Here is a 23,903-nt window from a genome sequence, read left to right on the forward strand (position 1 = left end):
GAAACGCATAATAAGCGTAGCCGTTCGCCTTAAGGGCTTTGGGGATAAGAAGTGTCTGTCGTGAATCCCATCGGAACGTGCCTACGCCAAAGTCCTGGGAGGTAATCTCGGGGCTCGCTAAAAGGGGGTATTCCCCAGAGCCTGCCCCATACGCTTATGTTTTAAGAATTGTGGTGCCCCAATTGTCCAACCCCTTTCCCGTTTACAGGGCTTGTCGTAGCCGCGTCCCACCTAAGTCAGCCCAACACCCAATCTCTGACTCGCACATTTTTGCAATTATCTTGAAAGCAAGCTCATGTAGAGTGGGGTTTATAATATTTTGATTGGTTGATTGTCTAACAAGCTATCTAAGCACATGATGTGGGAGCAGAGTCGGATGCCAAGCAGTGTAGGGCTGAGCTAGGCCTAATTGGGCGATATGAGCTCGGAGGCATGCCAACATATCTGCTGTGATTCTACACTAAAGATACAGATAGCTACCGCTTTCACCTCGACACAATGGCTCCTGAAACTCACAAAAGTGACGGAGAGGTGTAAATAAAGATGACTTCCGGGAACAACTGGCGCCGTCATCGTTGGGACTTGCAGCTACACACTGGATCTTCAATTTAAGCATCTCGACTGAGATTCTCTGGAACAAGGTCCCCCTGCTTCCAGTCCTCAACTACCTCGCCGATCATATAGCCAGAGTCCAAGCTATCGCGGTACCGTTTCTGCAAGGAAATAAGGCCTAGTCGCGAACTATCATTGACCAAATACTCATTTCCGCAATATATGAAGAGCGTCTTATTGCAAAATTCCAAGACTCAGACCCACCAAAGGCAAAAGGGCCAGTCGTTTTTAATGTGTAACAAAAGACCCCCACACAGCGAGAGGTAACGTACGAAGGCGAAGCCCGACTGCTAAGTGGATTAGCTGACTACACTGTACGGCACGATACACGAGCAAAGACCAACACTGCCACAAATCTTATCATTGTGTTGGCCAAACAGTCCGGATATACTGATACATGCATCGGTCAATTGACAGCGTACATGGGGGCTGTCCACGAGTACAAAGAAGACCATGGCATGCAGAATCCTGCGTTTTCGGAGCAGCATCCGATGGGCACACCTGTCGATTTTGTCGGATCGACAAGGAGGGTGTATGGGGTAAAAGCAGGTTGTTGGAGTGGGGTGTAGAAGACGAAGATAGGAAAATCTTCTCGATATTCCGAGCGTGGGTGTATATCGCAGCAACCTCAGCACCACCTACCTCCTCCATCAAGAACACGCAGCAAAGATTGAAAATACTCGCGGCCTTCGGAAGCTCGGAGCGTGCTAAAATTTTCGAGGATAGGTTGAGCGCATTGAATATCGTGGAGGACCCTGGTGATACTGAGATCGTCAGCCTCCCAGATTGCCCATACGACTTAGCTGACACCCTTACAACAACACGAAGTATTGACTGAAGACTTACTGGACAAGAGCACTGTCTATGAGACTGTGCGACATATTTCCGCCAGACGTTGAGGTTCCAGTACAAGCGCAATCTAAATAAAACAATAATCTACGACATCGGCTCTGGCACCGCTTATCGATCCTGCATAGGTCTTGTAGCGCCGCCAAAATATTGAGATTGAATGTCTAGGACGGTAAAGGAGACAGAGAAAGCCTTACGAGATGTTTGTTGGTCTCAAATTCTCGGGTTTTGTCCCCGAGGGGATGACCCATTTTTAAAGTGGGATGTTCCCCACGGAGAGGAGGAAGCTATACCGGGGTTTTTGTTTCCTATCTTAGAAGTATGGCCCAAAGTAAGGCAGGATGGTGGCGCTATACTGCGCTTGCTTTCTTATCACTGCTTGTGAGCATCGGCGGTGCTGCACTCATTGGAGATCCGATCACATCGTCATTGAATGTATCAGCCGAGCTGTGAGTGACTGTCAAGGAATTCAAGGTTGATTTGTTGACCTGGTTTCAGACTATCGATCAGCAATAATTCGCTATCTCTCAACGAAGAAGTTCCCCCCGAAAACTTTTTTCTCGAACCTCGTCGCAGGGAGAACTTCAGATATCTAGGTAGACTGGAGACCTGGGTAGCAGTCATAAACTGCATAGGCACTCTCGGCTTTGCGGACTGGAATGGTCGCCAAGCTCTCATGCAGTGTCCTCGGGACACGACACCAAATGTTGGCATCAACGTATTAGGGCAGGACACACCCGCCCCTCCGTACATGATGACTAAACACATGATGTGGTCGATGGTGTCTATGGCAGCCTGGTCGGAAGACAATCAAGTTGGACGACTCCAGTACGGGGAAACGAACTTCAGAATTAAGATAGGAGCGAGTTTATTAGGTGGTGGTAGCTTGTTCCATCGGAGCCGTCTTCCCCCAAGCCCGCCTACAAGCACTGTGACGGGGGTTCAAACTTCTTTTCCAGTGTCAGCTCTCTCGAAGGATCTGAACGCTATCGATGATACTACTCTCGACAATTTGAATGCGATGCCAACGTCAAACCTTAGTGCATTGGACAACAACACGCTGAATATCCAACAGTCAGACAGTTCATACAACATCACCATGGTATCCAACATCAAATATAACTTTACCGACGACCCAGCGATAATGCTCGCTATGGGGCCGTTCGTCCCATCAGGTCCAATACTAATGAAACCTTTCCAGTGGTATTTCACTATCATGGACCGCATCATCGTCTTCTCCGAGCTAGACGCATTCAGTATATTCACAGGCGACACCTACTACGACGGATCTCTCGATTTCACAATCGACATACAGCCGATCAGTGAGTCCAGGGGCGGGGTGCCAGAGATATTCAGGGTAGGGATGGTACTTCAAGCACTCACAATCCTCGGACGTGTCACAAACGCTGTCAGGATCCCAGACAGGTACCGAGGATACCAGGCGGTCATCATCTTCGCGGATCACCCGCTTGGGAAGATGAGGATGTTTAAGGGTCGTACGCCGCCTCCTAGCGACACGTTGCAAGTAGCTAGCGGAGTAGGAACTTTAGCTACTTCATAGCATGGCCGGATGTGGATGGGTAATGATCCTTTCCAGAGATCGATGCTCAAGTCATACTTTCTTCTTGCCAAAAATCGAGAAGCGTTTAGCTTCCTTCTCGCCGTTCCTGTCGGAGCATAGTACCGAATGGGACTATTTCATTCTCTCCAGAACCTCTCCTATAATTGAATACAGTAGCTGATATGACATCGACATCGTTTGTCCATCACCCAATGGGTATTGTTCTGCTTTCCTAACACAAAAAAACGAAATCGGAGCCTACATGTGGAAGCTAACAAACTAATGCGGCGGTGCGTGTTAAGTGACCCTTACAATCCACGAGCTCGCTCGCCTCAGACTAGCCATAGCTTCATCAAAGCCGACTGATCGCGTCCCCGTACACGCACAATCCAATCTATCTTCGTCCCAAAACAAAGATCCCTACAACCAAATCTGAAATGCACAAAACTTCCCAGCATGAACCACGCTAACACGGATATCGAACACATCGTTACCACACAGCCGCCTCGACAGCTCTAAGCACTCATTACCATGCCCTATGCCCAAACCAGCTTCCACTCTTCCAATCTTAGAACAATAGTAGCAGCAGTCTGGTTCGTAACAGACGTCTGCTCCGGCCTCGGCCATGCGCTCGCTCTCCACTCTCGAAAAGCACGGCGGCAAGCTCCTCGAACTCGACGTTGGGGAAGGGGGTTGTCAAGAGAGTCAGCGGGGTGGGGGCGTGGTGGCATGACTTTTGATGAACAGACAGGCAATGCGAGACCTGTGGGAAGGGGTTTGAAGTGCAGTGGATCAGAGGAAGGGAAGTTGGTGATTCTGGTCTTTTGATAAGTGCACTTTGGAAGTTGCTCTGCGTCCACATCTCACTCAAAATTACAACTCTCAATCTATCTGAAATCAATCACGTCTAAAAAGTCTCTCGACCTGGCAAACTTCAATCTCCCATATCCACCTCCTACTTCGCAACCCTAACCGGATCCACCGGATTAACCCTCTGCACAATCAGCGGATCCGCGGGCGTAAACGGCAGATCCGGCAACACACCCCCCTCAACCCCCAACGTGCTCGCCAGCATCTCCCTCGACAACGCCGTCCCCACAGCCTTGAGCCCAACATCACCCACCGTGCTCTGACTAAAGAAAATCCCAAAATGGATTTCCTCCCCGCCAAGATCCTCAATCTGGTGCGGATACCCGACCGGCACAGCATACATATCCCCAGGCTTCAAGACATAAGTATCGACGGAGCCGTCGGGATCCATGATGGACATACGCGCGCTGCCTTTGATGACATAGCCGAGTTCCACAGTCGTAGGATGCCAGTGGACTTCGCGCATACCTTCGTCCGTGACGCGGAGGGAGTAGAAGGCCAGATCTTCGAGCGCGGGCCAGTATTGGGAGCGTGCTAGTTTTGCGGTGCCGTAGGGGAAGTCGATTGGTGCGCGTTGTGCTTCGATGTCGAATTTGCGTGGGTCGGGAAGACCGGCGGTGGAGGGGATTGACGGGGGCCCGTTACGCTTGACGATCCAATTTGGGGCGGAAGTGCGGGCGATGGGGGACCAAAAGGATGAGGTGTCGTTGTAGGTGTTGCCGAGGACGGCGTCGGTTTGGGAGCCGAAGGTAGCGGAGAGGGAGATGTCGACGGGGAGGCTGCTGCGGGGGCTGGTGATGATGACGGCGGTCTCGTCGCCGACGTTTTCGATGGCCTGGAGGTAGCCTGACTCCGTGTAGAACATTTGGCCGGCGTCAATTGTGAAGCTGGAGAAGGTGTCGACGTTGCCGAAGATGGTGACAAGGAGTTTGCCAGTGATGGCGTAGGCTACCTCGTTGCAGTTTGTGTACCAGTGCGGCTCGCGGATCGCGCCAGGTTCGAGGACGATACGTTGCACTGATAACGTGTCAAGTATTGGGAGCTCTTTGGCGGTGATGGCTTGCAAAGAGCCAAGAGAGCTGCTGAAGAAGGGTTTTGCGTTTAGCAAGGATGCAACATGCCTCGATGTCGTATCATTCGTGAAGGTTTGGGTGAGGGGTAGTGAGCTCGACAATTGAATACATGCCCAAAGAGGGATCAGTAGGCCGTAGGGAATAAGCATCGTACTTCGACTTCTGGAGGCTATTGGCGTTTTGGCGACTCAAATAAAATCTTCGGTGTCACAACCTGTTGATAGTGCAACCTCCACGGGGCTCTAAGAACCTATTTATCTTGTTGGATGTACCCTCCATCAAGTCCCCGTAGGAGACTTTGTCATAGACCTTGCATGCTTTGTGCGAGCTGCTTAACCTTTACAGATCAATTGACTCTCGGTTTGTCAGTGTCGTGCCCACCTCGGTGAAAATTCTGAGGGCAATCGATCAAGTCCCATCGCTATGTCAGTAAGGCTTCTTGGTAAGCCTAACGCACGAGAATGCCACTATTTGAGATGACTATGACGCTGTCCACACGGCTGAGTGGTTTTCAGAAGTCACACCGCTTACCTCGTGGTGTGTGGATCATGTTAAACAAAGTGTATGAGAAAGCCAGCCACAGCATCTTCAGGCCGCTCTTGACAGCCACACGCGAAAGAGAATAGGCCTTCCCCGGTTAGTCCGGCATTTTCTCACCACATAGACTCTTGAAATAGAAACGATAATCCTGTGGTTGAGCATGTAGGTCAAACTCAACGATCTGAAGTGATCAAGACGTATCTTGGGTTCTATTTTGCTCTCAATCGACCCTGAAATCTGTTTAATTTGAGGCTTTATGCATTTGCCACACGGTCAAAAAGTGTTGCCCATGACAGTCATCCTTCAAATTACCATTCGTCACCTCCTGAGTTGAGGCATTTGAACAGAATTTTGGCCATATGACTTTGCTCGTTCCCTCGTTTACAATTCGTGACTTCCCAGTTGGAGGGCGTGACGAAGAAGCCAAGAATACTCCGACGCGTTCTCGTGAATAAGCCAAAGAGGGTGGGTGCCTGGGTGGGTTGCAGTAGTACCCGGATCTGTAGGGATCGCATCAGGTTACCCTCCTAAGGATTAGGTACCAGATCGGCCGTACCGTCCTTACGTAACCTTGCTCACTCGTCTGGCTCCAGGTCTTGGCCTTGATGAGGACGTTGGCTTGGAGCGTCCAGCTTTCTGCGTGACATGAGACGGCTTTCTCCGGTCTCCAGTCACGCTGAAATTCTCATTCACCTCAGAAACGGAAATTAATGGCTTTGTTCACTGCGTTGTCAGGCCCCGTCAATGCTATCACAGCAAAGCTTCGTTACCGAATCGTCGGCCAAACATTCCAAGTGCTTTGATCGTGAACGTAAACTTGTAGTTCGGGTACGAGATCATACTACAGCTGTCAGAGAGAGCGCTCACATTCGACCCTAGCTAGACTTACACGCTCTTATTGAACACTCCTTCGATACCCTCCTGCAACCACTCTCCGTTTGCTTGCTGCCTGGTCATGATCAACTGGATTGCTTTCTTGATAGGCTCTCGGTCAGGATATTCCGCGTTCATTAGACCAATGGCAGCCCAGCTCGTCATGACGACTTGACTTTCTCGGTGCGTATAAACACCAGTCTCACAGCTTCTGTAGCTCTCGCCCCAGCCGCCGTCTTCTTGCTGCTTGCTGAGAAGAAAATCGCATCCTTTTTTGGCGTTGATGCTGTTTTCGTAGGTCTCCCCTAGCGACGCTAGCGACTCTAGTGCAAACATACCAGCGTATGTGAAGCAGATGCCCCAGCTTCCATACCAAGATCCATCTGCACGCTGAGCTTTCCGAATATACCGTACAGCACCTTGAAGGGCACTGTCGATCTCATGCCGGCGGTAAGTAGGGTGATGTTCGGAGAACAAGCGGAGTGCTGTCACCACTGCGGTACTGCATTCTGGATAATCGTACTCAACCATGATGCGACCAAACACCTCAGCTGCGTTCAAGCATTCGGTAAGCTCAGACGCACGCTGTGGCTCGTAAGAGGCGAAGCCGCCGGAAGGATTTTGCATAGTAAGGAGCGTGTCGATAGCGTCTTTGAGGCGATCTTCTGATATTAAGGTAGGATAAGACGGGAGGTTTTGCAACATCATGACCGCTTTCAAAGCTTCACTTGTCGTATCACTGACTGTGTACCCTTGCTTCCTTGTGCTGAATGCCCAAGCACCCTTTCGCCTTTGTCTGTAGCGGACGTCTTCGTCCAAGCAATTGTGTCGGATCTGCTGATCATCCAGGAACTCCAGCGCCTTTTGCAGCATCCGGATCCACTTAGGGTCTTCAGCTAGGCCAGCTTCATACACGGCCTGAATCGCAAAGGAAGTGTCCCAGCTTTGGACGCCGTCTGTGCCGTTACATAACATGCCCTCATTCTTCATCCACAAATAATTGCGCAGCCGGTCTATATGTTTTTCAAACGTATCGCTATTGGGGCCGTCTTGTATGAAGCAAGCCAAAGTGTTCATAGGTGCACTGACCGGGGCCAAGTCCGCGTAGTCTGTATTTTCATCTTCTCGTCGTATGAGGTCTCGCGTCCAAGCCTCAGCTCTGCGTTTGAGCCAATTAGGCCGTAATAAGGGGAACCAGATCGTGGCCAGGACCCAGAAAAGGATTCGCAATAATAACGATTTGGGATGGTAATCGTCCCGAGGTGATATCGAGTTACGGTGAGAGGGAAAATCGATGGTCTGGTATGACTGTGTGTACAGCTCTTTGCGGAGCTGGAGTATCAATGGTGACTGGGGGTAGACGAAGCGCTTTGAGTAGACAAAGGACATAGGTAGAAAGACTTGACGCATGTGTATCCACCATCTCCATGGAGCGATTGGAGCCCAGTCCGGCAGTAGCCTATGGTCAAAATTCAGCCCTTCGATGTTCGGTGTTCCGCATTGCAGACCTACCAGAGCTCGGGGGGAATGGGATTGACAGCTTCCCACTCCATCACGCCCAGGACGCTCAACCAAAACTTTGCCCAGTGTGGCGCATAGATTGCACCGCCCAGCTTGTGTAGCATTGCTCTTGCTTTGATCATTTTTGGATCTTCTTCAGTGGCACCTAATAGCCGCAGTATGACATAGGTCATCGATGTGCCATACGCAGTGCTCTCTCCCTCGATATGCAAGCCCCAGCCCCCATCTTCCGCATTCTGTCGTGCGAAAAGGTATCTCTTTATTTCGATTCTTACTGGTAAGGGTATTGGAGTCTCAGTGACGTGCCAGGCAATCACAAGGCCCGGTAACAGGAACATTGGCCCTCCATATTCACAGGCCCAATTGCCAGGTCCTAGCTGCAGTTTGGAAAAGAAGGAGAGTCCATTTTGCGCCGACGTGTGGGGGGTCGTAGCTCGGGGAAGTGTGGGTAGATGCTAAGAATGCCGGCATCAGCGTTTACTGAAGCTTCGAGATTTTCGCAAGGTCACGAACCAATGGCAAACCCAGGTGGTATCTATCAGCCACGGTCTGAGGCCATCTTTTTACGTCTTCAGCAGAGTGCAAGTAATGCCAAGTCTGACGGCCTCGCTCATCCAGCAGCCGCCAGCGCTCGAGATCTGTACTTCCAGTGTAGCTTGACTCGAAGGTTCCATTGGCAGCGCCATTGGGATGCCCACCATGCTCTTTGACTTCATGGGCATGACCGTTGAGGCCATTTGGCGTGCCGTTGAGTGAAATTCGTGACGTCCTTGCCATGTACTCAGGCAGGATCTACGGCACAGTAAGCACGCAAAGCATTGGTACAGAGAGGTAAGTGAGCAGGCACCATTGGTCCAACATTTGCGGCTTGGCAACGGTAAAGCGTTAGTGCGTAAAGCTCAAAATTTAGGTTGTCATTTCGGAGCGTTCTCCTTCCGCTTGTTGACACATCATATGCATCTATGCACTCATGCAGTGATGTGGTGGCATGGCGAGCATGGATATGCAGAATCTAAGCGCTGCTATCATTCCACCATGGAATTGCTCAACCCTCTACCGCATGACGGTAAGACAGAGTACGCTTCCTGACATGCTTTCCTGTGCGGATGGATTCCCTGGTTCTCCTCCCTTCAACCCAGTCGCTACATCGCTGTTTTCATTGCATGCACGATAAGACCGCTATCTCTTGCAGCTCGTTTTCCCTGTAGCCAGTCGTTCTTTGCGCTGACAGCCCCCGCTTCCCCTTCTGTGGGGAACCCCGCTTGACAAATATCAAGCCGCTTGGCTTGTTATCGCACCATTCTCTATCTGGTCCCATGAGGCGAGCCAGTGGAACGGTTGCTTTGTGTGAGGGATATAGGGGTTGGCCACCTCTCTCGCACATACAAAAGGGTGGGGCCCTTGCCACGAGGTCAAAACCCCCGAATTCAAAGTTATCACCTCCGCATTACTAGCCTTGAGACTTCTTCACAGACCATCAAAATATTCTTCACGCCAACCAAGGTACCTCTATTCTGCCCTTCTCTGGCGAGAGAGAAAGCATTCACGAGAAGTCCTTACGTTCTCACAAGCCCCCAAGTCCGAGGCTTGGAAGGACTCCACAGCCTTTCCTTCGAACAACGAGCCTGTATAAGGAGTCTCCCTGTGTCCTTACTCTTGCAAGCCCACGCCCTATACCATAATGATCGTGCCTTTCCCCAACCTGACGTATGCCCTGGGACTCTGCGCTTTGGCCGGCATTACCTCACACTTGGGCTACTTCATCAAAGGCGAACACCACATGCAAACACCTCGTCTTGTCACATATAGTATTCTATCTTTCATCGCAGTGACTACGTTCCAAGTCATGCTGTACAAATTCGCGATGCGAGATGCCCTGGGTAACACGAGTTTGATGGCAATAGCCTACTTGAGTGCACTGTTGTCGAGCGTATTGATTTATCGACAATATTTCCATCCATTGCGACACTTTCATGGCCCGAAATTGATGGGTTTGACGAAGCTGGAACATGTCTTCCGAAGCCGCAAGTTCGATAATTACCGCCAGCTTGATGAGATTCATTCTACCTACGGCGACTTCGTCCGGACTGGTCCCAATGAGCTCACGATATTCAGAGCGGCCGCTCTACCAATACTTTTAGGTTCGCGCTCGCGGTGTATCAAGGCTCCTTGGTACGATTTTTCTACCCCGAATGTTTCATTGGTCACGACGCGCGATCGATCGTTCCATGATCACAAGCGGCGAGTATGGGACCATGCGTTCAGCATGAAAGGTGAGCATTCTATCGAGCTTGTATTCTAGAACACCCTAACCATTACATAGCACTGGATCAATATGAGCCACGCGTCCTCAAATTGACAAACCTTCTCGAAAAGACACTTGCGAGAGGCGCTGGTCAACCCGTCGAAGCGACAAAGCTGTTCTATCGATATACTTTCGACGTCATGGGCGATGTGTCGTTTGATACCAAGTTCAACATGCTCCAAGGAGCAGATGTTGAAGAGATCATAGAAACATTTCAAGCTGGAGCTGGAGCTCGAGCGCTCCTAACGCCAGTACCATGGCTGTTCGAATTGATAAAGGCCATTCCTGGCGCCGCATGGAAGTGGCGTCGTCTTTTCCAACAGGCACATATCATTCTTGAGAAACGACTCAAAGTATGTTTAGTGATATGCAGCTACCAATCTATTTGACCCTTTCAGGATCTGCTAACTCCCTATAGTCAGAGCCTGAGAATCCAGATGTACGCCGCCAGTCCGAACACTCTTACACAACGAGACTGACTTTTGGTCTCTAGATATTGGCATGGCTTATCGAGGCTTATAGGACTGAAATCAAAAAAGACGAACAGATGCCAAGCTTAGAAGGTGATGTTGTACTGGCTATCATAGCTGGCAGGTATGAGGATTCTCCACAGGCGATAGCAGCTGTCAGAGCTCTGAGGGTCAAGATGCTCTGTGCTGACTCGTTTTGGAAATCAGTGACACCACAGCTTCCGCGTTGACCTTTCTATTCTATCACCTCGCTCTCGAGCCTTCAATAGCCGAAACTCTCCGTCAAGAGCTTGAGCAAGCCAACGACATCCGTGACGACCACGCACTACAAGGCCTACCATATCTAAATGGCATAATCAACGAGACATTACGACTTCATCCACCCGTGCCAGGTGGAATGCCAAGGTCGACGCCACCCGAAGGTATTGTGATTGACGATCAGTACATACCTGGTGGTGTCACATGTGTAGCGCCAAATTATACCATTGCTAGAAGTGAGCCGGGGACAGTGGAAGTAATGGGACCTAATGCTGAATCGTACCAGTGGAAAGCTGCTTCACAAACGCCATTTCATTTGTACCCGAGCGGTGGAGTACCGCCCCGGAGATGATCAAAGACAAGACGGCTTTTGCGCCCTTCTCCTTAGGTATGATACATCTCTGATCCCTCTTGTTGTCAAGCTGGAGATTGGTACAACCAGACGTGTGACTGATGCGGGCTGACAGGCCCTTACAATTGCGTTGGAAGTCGACTTGCCTTGAAGGAACTCCGACTTGCAACCTCCATCATCGTCCAAAGTTTCGATGTGAGCCTGGCACCCGGTGAGACTGGTCACGCTATCACCGACGATATGCAAGATATTTTCACCGTTATGCCTGGACCCTTGATGCTAGTCTTCAAGAAAAGAGAAGGCTCAAAAATTGCATGATTAGGATGCGGGATTTTTGCTGTGGGACACCCGGATCAACTGAGACTTACAATGACTTCAACAGGATTGCAGCAAGTGGGAGACTCTGGCTGATCTTTAGTCCATGTTCGTTTGGCTTTACCGGCTTCAAAAATTGCATCCATGGAGATTGTTAGTCAGGTCCACTAGTACACTACCATGCGCCTTAGCACACATCAAGTCTGTTCCTACTCCACCGATGTTTCCCGATAGGCAACAAATTAGCGAAAGGTCCGATCAACATGCAAATTATGCGGGGTAGACACGGTGCATTGTACGATGGTGTTGAGATTGCCCCTCAATCCGAGCAAAACCGATATGCACGCGAGCTTGTCAAGGATTTAATCGGCTGCTATGTAGCGATAAAACAAAATAGAATCTCCCGTTCTTCATATTCGGTCGCTCATGCTTCATCAATCAGAGTTAGTATTCCTCGCAGTACAACATACCCTGTCATCATGTCTTTTGACGACCGCCGCATCGCCCATCATCCCGACAAGAAGCTTTTAGAGCTCACGCGCAAGTACTACAAAGCCTTCGTGACCCACGATGCCGACACCACTCGAGCAATGCAAGCCCCAGGCTACACGATGACGGACATCCGTACGTCTCCACCACAGTCACCTTCTCCACCCCTTTCAAGCCATCCAAATCCCTCCCCTATTCCCACCCATTCCCACCCGCTTCCACCCACTAACCACACCATTACAGCCCTCTGCGCAGTCCGCCTCGACCGTGACGCCTGGTACGCCTTAAACAAGGCCTTCTCCAAAGTCGGCGCATCGGAGGTGGTCACCGCGCTCTCCCTTGCAGGTTCCAGTGACCCCGGCCACATTTCCGTTATGGAGGTCATCACTACTTTCGAGCTTGCGATTGATGCACCGCCGGGGTCGGAAGAGAAATTGCCTGTGGGAGCAAAGAAGGGGGATACGGTTACCATGGTGGTGAATACGACGATCTTCTGGGGGGAGGGAGGGAAGATACTGAAGGAGCTTGAGTATGGGAGATTGGCTTGGAAAGACTTTGATATTGGGGAGTGGGATCGGGCTGATCAGAAGGAGAGGGGGGCTATGAGGGTGCTGAGGTCGAAGTTGTGATCCCTGGGGAGTGGAAAAGGGCTCTAGGTGACGGGCGGCATATGGTGTGGACCCTGCCATAGAGAAGGACTTATTCTCAGATACTTTGAGAGAATACAATGGCGAGTCTCAACACCATATTCAGACCATTACCTCCAGCGTTGAATTTAAGAGAGTGGGCATGTTTCCATCTAATCTGCCCTGGATTCTGTGTTGGAGACCCAGTCCCCCACAGCAGCTGCCCGGCACTCACGCTCCGCAGGTTTGCCGTCAGCTATCGCAATTTCTCACCTCAGATTTCATTCCACGCCTCAGTGCCTTGCCCACTTGTAACGATGCAACAATATCCATACACGGCATGCCGCGGGCCTCCTTCCGTCGCTCTTCCCAATTTCGCCTGCTTCGAGTAGCCCTCCTCATCATATGCGCCGCCCTCTTCATCGACCTCCTATCCCTTATCACTACCTATCGCAATGCTCACCGGACGACGAAGACTCCCCTAATGTGCAATCTCACCGCGTCTTCATAACCAGCATTCATTGGAACAATGAGAAAATACTGCGCAGCTCGTGGAATGCCGCCGTCATAAGTCTGGTGCAATACTTCGGCCCCTCGAATGTCTACATCTCGATCTACGAATCAGGGAGCTGGGATGACACGAAAGGCGCGCTGAGACAATTGGATGAGGAACTTGCAACGCTTAACGTTCCTCGGTCAGTTATATTGGATGAGACAACCCACGCTCAGATATTAGAGAAGGGCCCGGATGCTGAGGGATGGATTGATACGAAGGCCGGAAAGAAGGAGCTGCGACGGATACCATATCTGTCAAGACTGAGGAATCTAGCATTGCAGCCACTTACCGATCTAGACAAAGAGAACAGTACAAGATTCGACAAAACCCTCTTCCTCAATGATGTCGCTTTCACAGTATGTCGGCCTTTCCTCTGGCTGCCATTGGCTAAGCCGGAAGCCATTGGATGACTGCTGATCAGTGCATGATAGACCGCTGACGTGGCCTCCCTCCTCGCCACTCGCGACGGCGACTACGCGGCAGCCTGTTCCCTCGACTTCGCCAAGCCACCCTACTACTACGACACCTTCGCCCTCCGAGACACCCAAGGTCACGAAGCCGCCAGCTCCACCTTTCCCTTCTTCCGCTCTCGTGCCTCCCGAAAGGCAATCCTAGCTCACGAGCCCATCCCGGTACGCAGCTGTTGGAATGGCATCGTCGCCTTTGACGCCGCGCCGTTCTACTCCACCCACTCATCCCAAGAGAATGAACAGACATCTACACCGGGCCTTAGATTCAGGGGCATATCTGACGCGCTGTCAATGAAGCACTTGGAGGGAAGCGAGTGCTGTCTCGTGCACGTGGACAATCCGTTATCTTCGACGAGAGGGGTGTGGGTGAATCCGAACGTAAGAGTTGGGTATTCGCTTGAAGCATATGAGGCTATGCATCCCAAGGATGGACAGTGGCCAGGCTCTTGGGGTACAATCGCTGGCGCATGGAGGAATAGGGTCATGAGATGGGCGACTAGTCCGAGGATCAAGGAGGGAGTGGTGAGAAGGAGGGTTGATGCGCATGGCAAGGAGAGTGGAGAGAAGGAAAAGGGAGAGGTGTGTCTGATCAACGAGATGCAGGTTTTGAGGGGAAATGGTTGGGCACATGTGTAGGGATGATTTCGGATAGGAGCTTTACGCGAGGAATGTGATGACGGCAATATGGGAGACACTGCTCCTCTAATAAAGAGCTCATGCACATTCGAATCATACTCGTAGACTATCTTCTCAACGGTCCTTACTTTCATCAGCTCGTCATGCCTCATTCGATATCTAGACTTTGGCGCGCTCGAATAACCCATCCGAGTACTCGAGTCGAATTCTTTCTCAGGAATCTCTGAAGAGGGTGACCTTGTTACACAGCGCTTCTTTGCCATGTCGTATGTGTCTTACAATGAAGATTCTTGAATCTATTTCCAGCCGTTGCCGCCACAGACCATTCGGGGTCGTGCCGCACGCCTGAGACTGGCGATTGGCCCCCCAATGTTGCAACGCATCAGCTCACATGGACGTGTTCCGATTGCTTCCAAATCTCATTGATATCATCTGTTCTTTCCATCTTCAACTTCAGGTCTGCTGCTGTTGCACTGCTTGCAAGCGAGCGTTGTAGTCGTCTCTGCGAACTCTGCTCACGTTGTCTGCTCATGGGCCCAACGAAGAAATGTTAAACTCTCATGCATGATCAGCACTTTGGGGGCTCTCCTCAGTCTTCAATGCGCTTTTATCAACTGCCTAACCGAGCTTCAAGATGGCTCGTAGCGGCAGCAGTCTTTCTAATCCTCATCTACAGCCTACGACCAACCTCAGGACAAATGACGCCAAGTTTCCACTCTTCCAGCAGCGACCACAGCGGAAGCGCTGGAGGATTCAAACTTGATAAACATGGCTTCGTACCCCCCAAGCCGCCAAAGACTTCTGTGCTCGACGAAGATTAACCCCGTACTCACCTCGCGACCGACCCCGCAAAGTGTACGACATGTCCATGATCAGCACAGAGCTCGACTGGCTCGAAATCCGCCTCCACGAGCTCTATCACGAAGTCGACTACTTCATCATCGTCGAAGCCGTCACGACCTTCACCAAGACCCCAAAGCCGCTCCACGTGAAAAACGCCTGGTCCAAATTCCGCCGCTACCACTCCAAAATGATCCACCACGTCGTCGACTTCTCCCCGCTCACCATGCAGAAAAACGACACCTGGGAGCAAGAGAACTTCATGCGCCAGGCCATGTACGACCAGGCTCTCCTCTCCCAGATCGGCAACAAAGCCCCCCAGCTCGGCGACGTACTGATCGTGTCGGACGTGGACGAGGTCCCACGACGTAGCACTATTCCCGTGCTCCGAAACTGCGCGTTCCCAGCACGAACGACGTTACGGAGTGATTTCTACTACTACAGTTTCCAGTGGAAGCACCGGGGCAAACTATGGGAGCACCCTCAAGCCACATTCTTCAAAGGCATGAACGACACCATTGGCCCGCATGAGCTGCGCGGGGGTATCTGGAGTAAGCCGTATTTCGAGTTCTATAACGCGGCGTGGTCGTGTTCGTCGTGTTTTGCTACGCTGAAGGATTTGAGGACGAAGATTACGAGCTTTTCGCATGTCGAGTATAATTTGGAGAAGTTTCGCGAGACTGGCTGGTTGGTGGATTGTGTGAGGTTTGGACGGGATCTTTTTAATAGGACTAGGGAGGTTTATGATCGCGTCGAGGGGAATAGGGATTTGCCGGAGGTGTTGTTGACGGAGGAGGGGAGGGGGAAGTTTGGGTATATGCTGGATCGTGATGGGGTGGATGGGGGTTTGAGGGATGTGGAGCCTTGAGGGGGTGAAAATTGTGAGAAATCAAGATCATTCACGGTGAGGGGGTCCTGAGACAGCGTGGTTGTGGAGGCAAATTAGGAGTGAAGGCGCGGAGGGGGCGAAAGTTGAATGACAAGATGGCCGCTCATGATCTCAAATGACGCAACGTGGTCGATGTCACAGTGGCTACACCACCTCTTCGATATGCACCGCAGAGTACATTCCCGAGGTGGCCTGAGCACATTATGGTCCATCAACCGAGAGTCAGCAAATCTCCAGAACAGATACCAGGACTTGGCCACTTCATCAACCAGCAGCTCATCTGAGACATCTCCAGCTTCCACCTACCCCCGTCACCAAATCCCAACCTCCTCCTCCGCCGCCTTCACTCCCCACGTCCCGCCACCATCATCACAAATGTCTCACCCCCCCCCCGGTCCCCTTCTCCACGTCAGGCAGCCAAATCCAGGAAACATTCACACAGCGGTGGCAAAGATCCTCCATCACTACCCTCTTCACGCGAGCGGGCTTGTACTATACGCTAGGTTTAGCATTGATTCATCGTCGTTAGCGGCGGGGCTTGGGGGTTATTTAAGAGTTCGTGTGCCTTGCCTTTTCCTTCTTCTTTCTTTCTTCCTTCTCTTGTCTTCTTGCCAGCCTCCTTGCCCCTCTTACTCCTATACTCAGCCAGCTTCTACCCTCAATTCCTTCTTCTCCCCATTGCTACTTACTGGAAGCGGTAAATATATATGTACGCTCTACTCCTATCATCCTTCTTGTTCATGTATATGCTTCTCTGTTTCATACTTGAAGAATACGACAATTTCTGGAGAATCGTACTAGTGTGTTTTCTCCCCTCCCTCTCTCCCTCCTCATGAACAACGGAGAGCTTCGCTGCCACTCCAACAGTACATTGACATGAAGAATCATATGATCCCTCCTGGCGTAAATTGGATCTTTCTCAAGATTATGCCGCGCCTCACCGCTTGGGCTGCCAACAGATCTTGTATGGGAGATCCTCTGTTAATGAAAATGACTCGGACCATTGTTCCCGCCACATTAAGGCTTGAATCGAGGCCTCGACCATTGGAATTGACGGATAGTAAGTGAGTCATGTCTTTTCTAGATAAGATCCTCCCTCCCAACAACTCCCCTATCGATCAGACGGCGTTGCTACGCCATTGTGGTGCTTTCTCTGTTGATGGTTCATCAAGCAACCCGACTTTCTTCTTTTTGTTTAGGACACTTTCTTTCTCTCGGGAAGAGTCGACAAGTTTACGATCGTTGTGGCTTTTGGAGTGAGTCTCTGGGTGATACGCTGGACTTAATTCTTGGGGCATTGCCTCTGCTGTTGGCTTTAGTCATCACCGTTAAATCTCTTTCATTCCCCATAAAACTTTCTCCTTGGGAATGCTCGGCAAGATTGTTGTTGTTGTGGTGCGTTGGATGCACTTCACTGACATACTTTTCCTCAAAAGAGGCGGTCACAATTACGATGAAATTGTGCACAATACAACCAGCACAGTTACAGCTCAACGGTCATGCTGTATCTGTTTCATGTCTGGTCTGGTATGTTGACAGCATAATGTTCTTCAGGTCGAATGTTCGTGCGTGCCTGTTACTCTTGTTTAGTATACTCCATAAGTTTTCTCCTACTTTAAAACCGTGTTATTGCCCAACAGCCTACCAGCTTGTGGGTAGGGTCCACGTCCCAGTCGGAGGGAACACTTTCGATTCTTTCTTTCCAAGAAAAAGCACAACTGAACGATCAGTCAGCCCCGCAAGCTTTTGCTTAGACTATGGCGGAGTCGCCATGAGTCCCACAATGGAAGACTTGTGCGATGGGTTCTGACCAACCTCACAAGCCGAACCACCAAGGCTGTGAGGTAGAACTGATCCTTTCCTGCAGCATCAGGATACGATGGACATGGAAGCATCTGGACATTTTCTGCAGCCAACATTGCGGGTACTAGTGTACCTTCACAAGAAACATCGAAGAGTTTCCTAGACTTAGCCGATTTCCTTACAGAAAGTATATCACGACATGCCGATCAGCTCCTTTGATTTCAGGCCCTTTTCGGATTCGACATCCACAGGACGACACTTGATCCATTCATACCGGACACCAAGCCGAACCTTGTCACGAACATGGTACCTTCCCATGGCTTACGCCACTCTATTAGGCTTGAAGATGGCGTTTAGTTATACTCTGTACGCGTATCCTACGTCAAATGAAGGAATTTCAGGACCGACGCCTGGAGTCATTTTCAATGAATGAGGAAGCAAGTCTATGCTCGGTGGATTGAAGAGCACTCTTCAACGAATCCGTCAATGATATAAAAGGGTGCTATGTCTCGCCGCCTCGCTCGGTCGGTGAAATCCCCATAGACATCCTGCCTCATGACCTACTGAATTCCTCAATGGCCAATAAAAGCCAAGGAGCAAGAATGAGGACGGGCTGAAAAGACAGTCTTATAACCTTTGAAAACATGAGACTCGCTGAGTAATATCTTGATAGATTCACGGATCAGAAATTGCGCCAAATTCCAAATATCCCCAGACCATCTACCAACAAAGATCGACATAGTTGATCGGGTTCAGGTTAGCCATGAAGTGTGTGATCCTGACCATCTCACAAGCTCCGACCATATTGAACCCTCATAGCATACTAATCATCTGGCTCGCGGTAATGATCGTGCGATCTGTAACGAATCTTACCAACTTTTTTGGGGTGCGAAGCGAGGATTTACTGACCCTCATGATCCTGCAAGCCAAAAAACATCTCCGTTGTATCTGTCAGCTTTCAAGCCGTTGATCTCTACTCAGCTGCACTTCGTCACTTTCCTTTTCCACCAGGATGGGCTCGTCTCCAAGCTCTTCACCATCTCGGAAGCTATCAAATGCAGGAGCTCGCAAGACTTTCAATACTTACACCTTTAGTTCTTCGAACATGGATGACAGAGGAGCATATTCAGCAGTTGTATCTGCGTGCAGTAGAAGATACTATGGCGCCTGGGATGGGTCTTCACGATATCGATTGCATTGTCGCCTGCTTTGCTGCAATGGCAAAATCAAACACTAGATTACTGGTGGTGGTCGGGCTGTTCAAAGTCATAGATCAAGCGCACAGAGAAGATCTGATCATGAAAATCTCCTAATAGTATGCAACCAACAAACTTGGACATCATCGTCATGTTTGTGTTCTGCTAAAGGTCAGCCGACACTACAGGGTGTTTGAGAGATTCGTTGCCGCTCTCGCACAACTTAAGTACTGCCCCTTCTTCCGTTGCAACGGAGGAGACTTTTGTGGCTCGAACATGAGCCAAATCTATGAACGTATGTAAAACTTTTTGGTGCTGGGTTATGATCGTGTTACCCCCGCAGGACGATGACAGCAACACACAAACATAGTACACTTGCAGACCCTGAGAACAAGGTCAGATGATCTCGAGTCGTCTGTTGAGAGCACTGATACTCAACAACCAGCGATGAAAATTACGTCCATTCTCAATTATGTTCTCTTGAGGATGTGAAGAGGACAACTCTTGGATCTTGGGCAATATTGGCTGAGTTAAGTTTCTGCGTCTACATGTGCAGTGGCACGTCTTTATAGCGAAAGTCAGCGTCGTGACAAGCTGAGAGACCTAGGAGTCTTGGAAAATGCCACCGAACCCTACTGTGATGGATAGACTTCAGTGGAAGACTCTAATGCTTTGTGTGTGAGAGCCTTGTGGCGTTGTCACTCGAAAGCTATTGAATTAGATATCTCATGATACAGCACATTGATGTTATACCGACGTTTCATGAAGATCCGAGCGACCCAGATTGCCGCGACACTTGGTTCCAAGGACAAGATCCCGAAGAATTTATCGATCACCTCTTGGGCGACAGTAGTGAAGACTCAGAGGAAGATTTGCTCAAACAACCAAACATGACACAAGGAACAATAGGCCAGGGGTCTTATTACCTATGAGGTGATCTTGTGACATTCTTACGTATTTTCGACGACGATTTAAGGGAGAAGAATGGAGTACCTTCGGCATCTTCTAACCGTCTTCTCTCCTGTCTCGAAGGGAAAGGAAAGGTGTCCTCACACTTTTCTCCTACAAACTCTCTCATTTCCAAAGTTACGTCCTGGCAACGAGAGGATTCCAGAAACAGCCGTACGTGGCTTGTGGGCGAACGCCAAGCGAGAGAGAGGCGGTCTGCATTTGGCTCAAGAGTTTTCCACACCACCACAAGTTTTCGTTGCAGTCATTTGATCTGCCTCTCTCCACTTCTCTATTTGGTTGAAGGGTTTTTGGGGCGTTTTCTCGCTGTCTCCCCTAGTACCCTTGGGAAATATTGGTTTTTTTATTGACCCGCACATTTTGCATGGATTGACGAACTTTGTCTGGCTTTCAATGAAATGGAATCAACAAAAGCAGAACCTCGCCAGATGACTCAAAACAGCACAGAATTCCTGCATAAAGACAAGAATGTTCGGCATTCCCGCGTTACCACCCTCTCACAGCTGATCATGACAACGCGGGGGCATCTTCAAGAAATCATCCCCTTCTTGACTACTCAGCTCAATTACGTTCCTGATCTCCAAGAGCCCACCTACATACCAAGATCTCCGGTCACTCACGACACTATATACAAAGGAGACCAATTCCTCCGACTCAAGTATGGAAATGTGGCCTCATGTGGCCTTCGCCAGGGCTGATTTTCGGATGCTCGAGCGTGAGATGAAATCCCAAGGCCAGCTAAGAAGGATCCCACCGTTTGCTTTACGACGCAGAACGTCGGCTGAGAATGACTCGACTGCTTCTCCGCAATCGTATCATGAATGGTTGCCTCCACCCGTTCGATCTAGACCACATTACTATAGATGAGAGTTTGATTCAATCTAGCAGCACTGGAGCAGTTGACGAGGCCGTCTTTGCAGGGCCATGAGGTGATGCACTACGTATCATGGCGGCTGTTGTCGTTATTCAAAGCGGAGCACGTCAAATCTAGCGAGTCCTTTACGAGAAAGGAACGCAAACAGTATATTTTATCTAGTATGATAAAAGGGTCTAAATCATAGACTCTTTCGCTGTCAAGGATGAAACATTAATGTTACCATCACTCACCCTTTCGGAGGCGGACGAACGGCCAGACGATCCAGGAACGAGAATCGAACTCAAAGCCATCATTGATAGGCATAGCGAACACGAAGAACCCATGCCTAAGTGAGACCAATCCAGGTGGGCGACAATCTTCGGAGGAGAGAAAGGCAGTGGTCGCTGTCTTTATGCATGATTCAGGCTTTGGAGTTGACAGAGTGAGTAAAGTTGAAGCTCTACTCTACGTCACTGACGATGTCGAGCCAAAGAGCAAAAGCCAAGGATGCCACTTTGAATCGTCCAATATCGGCATGCTTCGAAATATTTTGCTTTTACTGAAGACGATGGACGAATATGCTGGATAAACCACTGCATGATCTCCAGTCTTGGAAGGTCTTCGCTGCGACACCGAAGGTTGTGATCGGCAGCCCTTGCAGCCTGATCCCCTCAGAGAGGTGGGTTTCATCACACGAAGTCTCAGTGCATCAACAACCGTACTCCCCCGACAAATATGGCAAGAACAAGGGTCTATAGACCATTTCCTGCATTACAAAAAGGCCAATAGTAACATAGTCTTGCTGTCAGTGTACGATCCGCGTGGTGCTGGGTGACTCCAGTATCAATCAACCACCATCACCACCATCAACCCCCCGATTGGGCCGTGGAAGCGGGAGGAGCGGCCGAGAGGCTTTCAGAAAGGGCTGCCCGAATTTGACCTGAGACAATTGCCCCATTCATTATTAGCATACTAATGCTCTCTTCTGAGAAATACCTGTTCAATGGATCGTGGAAGGGGTCGGTTAGGAAATACTTGGGCTGATCGTAGGCTATCTCATGGGCCTAGGCAAGGTACGGTTGATTTGCTATAGCTTCGCATTAGCTAATTACATGTTAGACTATTATTGATTATGCTATTATCTGTCTCCGTCGTCAGATCCTCCTTCTCTAGCGAGAATGTTTCGAGCAATCGAGCGCTAAGTTGAGCGCAGAGCAAACACCTATACATCGTCAACAGGATAGCACAGGCGCATGCTTACGCGAGAACGACCTACATATCCAATGCTTCTGTGTTAGGACTGGACAAACTAGACAAATGAAAGTCAGGGATATCCCTACATTGGTCATCGCTCCACCAGGGTTACTCAGCGAATGGAAGAGGCAGTTCGCAGCCCACGTTGATCCAGCCTCTAACCTCAACATGCGTCTAGCCTTCGCATCTAGAGCGCCCCTTAACAAGGTATCGCCTGACCCTGCAGAAGTCAAGGGTGTCCTAATTGAAGAAGATCTCGATGACGATACCTCTGGCTGGTTGGGTGTTGCAGAGGACAAGCCTCCAATTCCACCTTCCCCTCTACACATTGTGAGTCAAATTACTGCTAATCTAATTTCGTCATATGGGCTCCGCTCCGAAGGAAGGCATTCCATTCACAACGACAAAAGTCTCAATTAACAATATATACTACGACGGCCAGCACTCTAATGCGTCTTTAGAAGATGTCTTTCAGCATCAGAACCTGGAGGGGGCTCCAATTGCTCCAGTGCAAGATCTCTGTCGACAAGCATAATCAGAGACCGAGCCCACTCTTCTGGTCGAGAAGGATAAGACACTCTGTACCTCGTACTACTCTTCAGGACACAGACGAGATTATTGCGGGTGGCTACATTATAACTATCTGCTTCAATGAAAATGGCTCGTACCACATACAAGATCGTTTGTTCAAAAGATAGCTATCAGTCGTGGACTGGTTCAACAAACCGAAGTTTCCAAGTCGCTCGTGACGATCTTGACACAAGTAGATTTGATAACGTCTTTTACAGGCACACAAGATCGGTGACGATGCAGAATACCGTTAGTCAGCTTTGAACTCACGCGCCTGTGGGTGGCCATTAGCGTTGTCAGAAGCTCTTGAGAGGTGGATGACGAGTCTACGATTCGAGGTTACATTTATGGTCTGTGATAGCTCTATTGCAAGGTTTCCCTGGAACACTTTTATGCGCCTAGCAGAAAGTTCCTGATGAGGGTGCACTGAACATAATGGAAAGACATAGCATTCTGGCAAACCAATTAGTGAAAACATCATCTGTCACTCTTTGATGACGCCAAAGGACTCGCTCAATACGTCGGTCATCGAATCGACTGCCAAGAGACTCTTGGAACAAGAGTTCTTTTGCCTATTTCCTGCTGTCTTTACTCACTCGGATATGTATCAACCATTCTACGTCAGCGTTCAGAGCTTCTAGAATTGATTTAGGGAGTCCCCGAGTGCTCATGTTTTCATACAGTGCACCATGCACAAGGATAGCACCTTGATCGGTGGATTCCTCAAGCAACTCGTAACCTCTGCAATCTGTTCCGACAGCGGTGAGCTTCCATATGCACGTTACAACAAAGTCTGAAGTCTACTCTCTTTTCTCGTGAAGATCATTGATCGATACTAGCTGCGATTAAAGTCTTGATCGGTCCAATTTCTCAAATTGCTATTCCCATCTAATGTTCTTTCGACACAAATTGTCAAAAAAACTTTCGTTGTGTTCACAAATACTTTAAAAGGGTGTAGAGGGGGTTCTAGCTCACGCTACCAGCTGCTGGCGGTTTCGTCCGACGCGATCACCATTTCTCGCAATAATAAATCAACTTGGAAGATCGAATGTTCTTCTTGACATTGGCTGGCACATTAAGCTTTGGGCCCTCCACTTTCGACTCTATACCAGAGCGGTCAGAAATATGCTTCTTGTTAGGCTGGTCCTAA

At 49.8% G+C, this 23,903-nt stretch overlaps 7 protein-coding genes across 7 annotated transcripts; 6 read left to right on the forward strand and 1 right to left on the reverse strand.

Annotated features, from left to right (window-relative positions):
* Positions 1 to 1,782: 1,782 nt before the first annotated feature.
* Positions 1,783 to 3,022, forward strand: KY384_005154 (uncharacterized protein; the record flags this gene model as incomplete). Its single annotated transcript, XM_044813655.1, has 2 exons — positions 1,783 to 1,910; positions 1,960 to 3,022. 2 exons carry the CDS (start codon positions 1,783 to 1,785, stop codon positions 3,020 to 3,022), a joined length of 1,191 nt encoding a protein of 396 aa, XP_044668956.1.
* Positions 3,023 to 3,977: 955 nt separating this feature from the next.
* KY384_005155 (uncharacterized protein) lies at positions 3,978 to 8,676 on the reverse strand (the record flags this gene model as incomplete). Its single annotated transcript, XM_044813656.1, has 6 exons — positions 3,978 to 5,152; positions 5,497 to 5,563; positions 6,071 to 6,137; positions 6,395 to 7,837; positions 7,891 to 8,354; positions 8,413 to 8,676. 6 exons carry the CDS (start codon positions 8,674 to 8,676, stop codon positions 3,978 to 3,980), a joined length of 3,480 nt encoding a protein of 1,159 aa, XP_044668957.1.
* A 904-nt stretch (positions 8,677 to 9,580) lies between these two features.
* Positions 9,581 to 11,602, forward strand: KY384_005156 (uncharacterized protein; the record flags this gene model as incomplete). Its single annotated transcript, XM_044813657.1, has 7 exons — positions 9,581 to 10,172; positions 10,223 to 10,557; positions 10,623 to 10,643; positions 10,698 to 10,798; positions 10,882 to 11,168; positions 11,219 to 11,320; positions 11,400 to 11,602. The coding sequence occupies 7 exons, from the start codon at positions 9,581 to 9,583 to the stop codon at positions 11,600 to 11,602; spliced, it is 1,641 nt and encodes a 546-aa protein (XP_044668958.1).
* Positions 11,603 to 12,078: 476 nt separating this feature from the next.
* KY384_005157 (uncharacterized protein) lies at positions 12,079 to 12,717 on the forward strand (the record flags this gene model as incomplete). Its single annotated transcript, XM_044813658.1, has 2 exons — positions 12,079 to 12,223; positions 12,332 to 12,717. 2 exons carry the CDS (start codon positions 12,079 to 12,081, stop codon positions 12,715 to 12,717), a joined length of 531 nt encoding a protein of 176 aa, XP_044668959.1.
* Positions 12,718 to 13,119: 402 nt separating this feature from the next.
* On the forward strand, positions 13,120 to 14,376 carry KY384_005158 (uncharacterized protein; the record flags this gene model as incomplete). The annotated part of the gene is made up of 2 exons (XM_044813659.1): positions 13,120 to 13,626; positions 13,702 to 14,376. 2 exons carry the CDS (start codon positions 13,120 to 13,122, stop codon positions 14,374 to 14,376), a joined length of 1,182 nt encoding a protein of 393 aa, XP_044668960.1.
* An 862-nt stretch (positions 14,377 to 15,238) lies between these two features.
* Positions 15,239 to 16,084, forward strand: KY384_005159 (uncharacterized protein; the record flags this gene model as incomplete). The annotated part of the gene is made up of 1 exon (XM_044813660.1): positions 15,239 to 16,084. The coding sequence occupies one exon, from the start codon at positions 15,239 to 15,241 to the stop codon at positions 16,082 to 16,084; it is 846 nt and encodes a 281-aa protein (XP_044668961.1).
* Positions 16,085 to 22,246: 6,162 nt separating this feature from the next.
* Positions 22,247 to 23,007, forward strand: KY384_005160 (uncharacterized protein; the record flags this gene model as incomplete). The annotated part of the gene is made up of 2 exons (XM_044813661.1): positions 22,247 to 22,513; positions 22,972 to 23,007. The coding sequence occupies 2 exons, from the start codon at positions 22,247 to 22,249 to the stop codon at positions 23,005 to 23,007; spliced, it is 303 nt and encodes a 100-aa protein (XP_044668962.1).
* Positions 23,008 to 23,903: the final 896 nt, after the last annotated feature.

The sequence above is a fragment of the Bacidia gigantensis genome (assembly GCF_019456465.1).
Source record: "Bacidia gigantensis strain McMullin 20006 chromosome Unknown contig_245, whole genome shotgun sequence".
Lineage (NCBI taxonomy): Eukaryota > Fungi > Ascomycota > Lecanoromycetes > Lecanorales > Ramalinaceae > Bacidia > Bacidia gigantensis.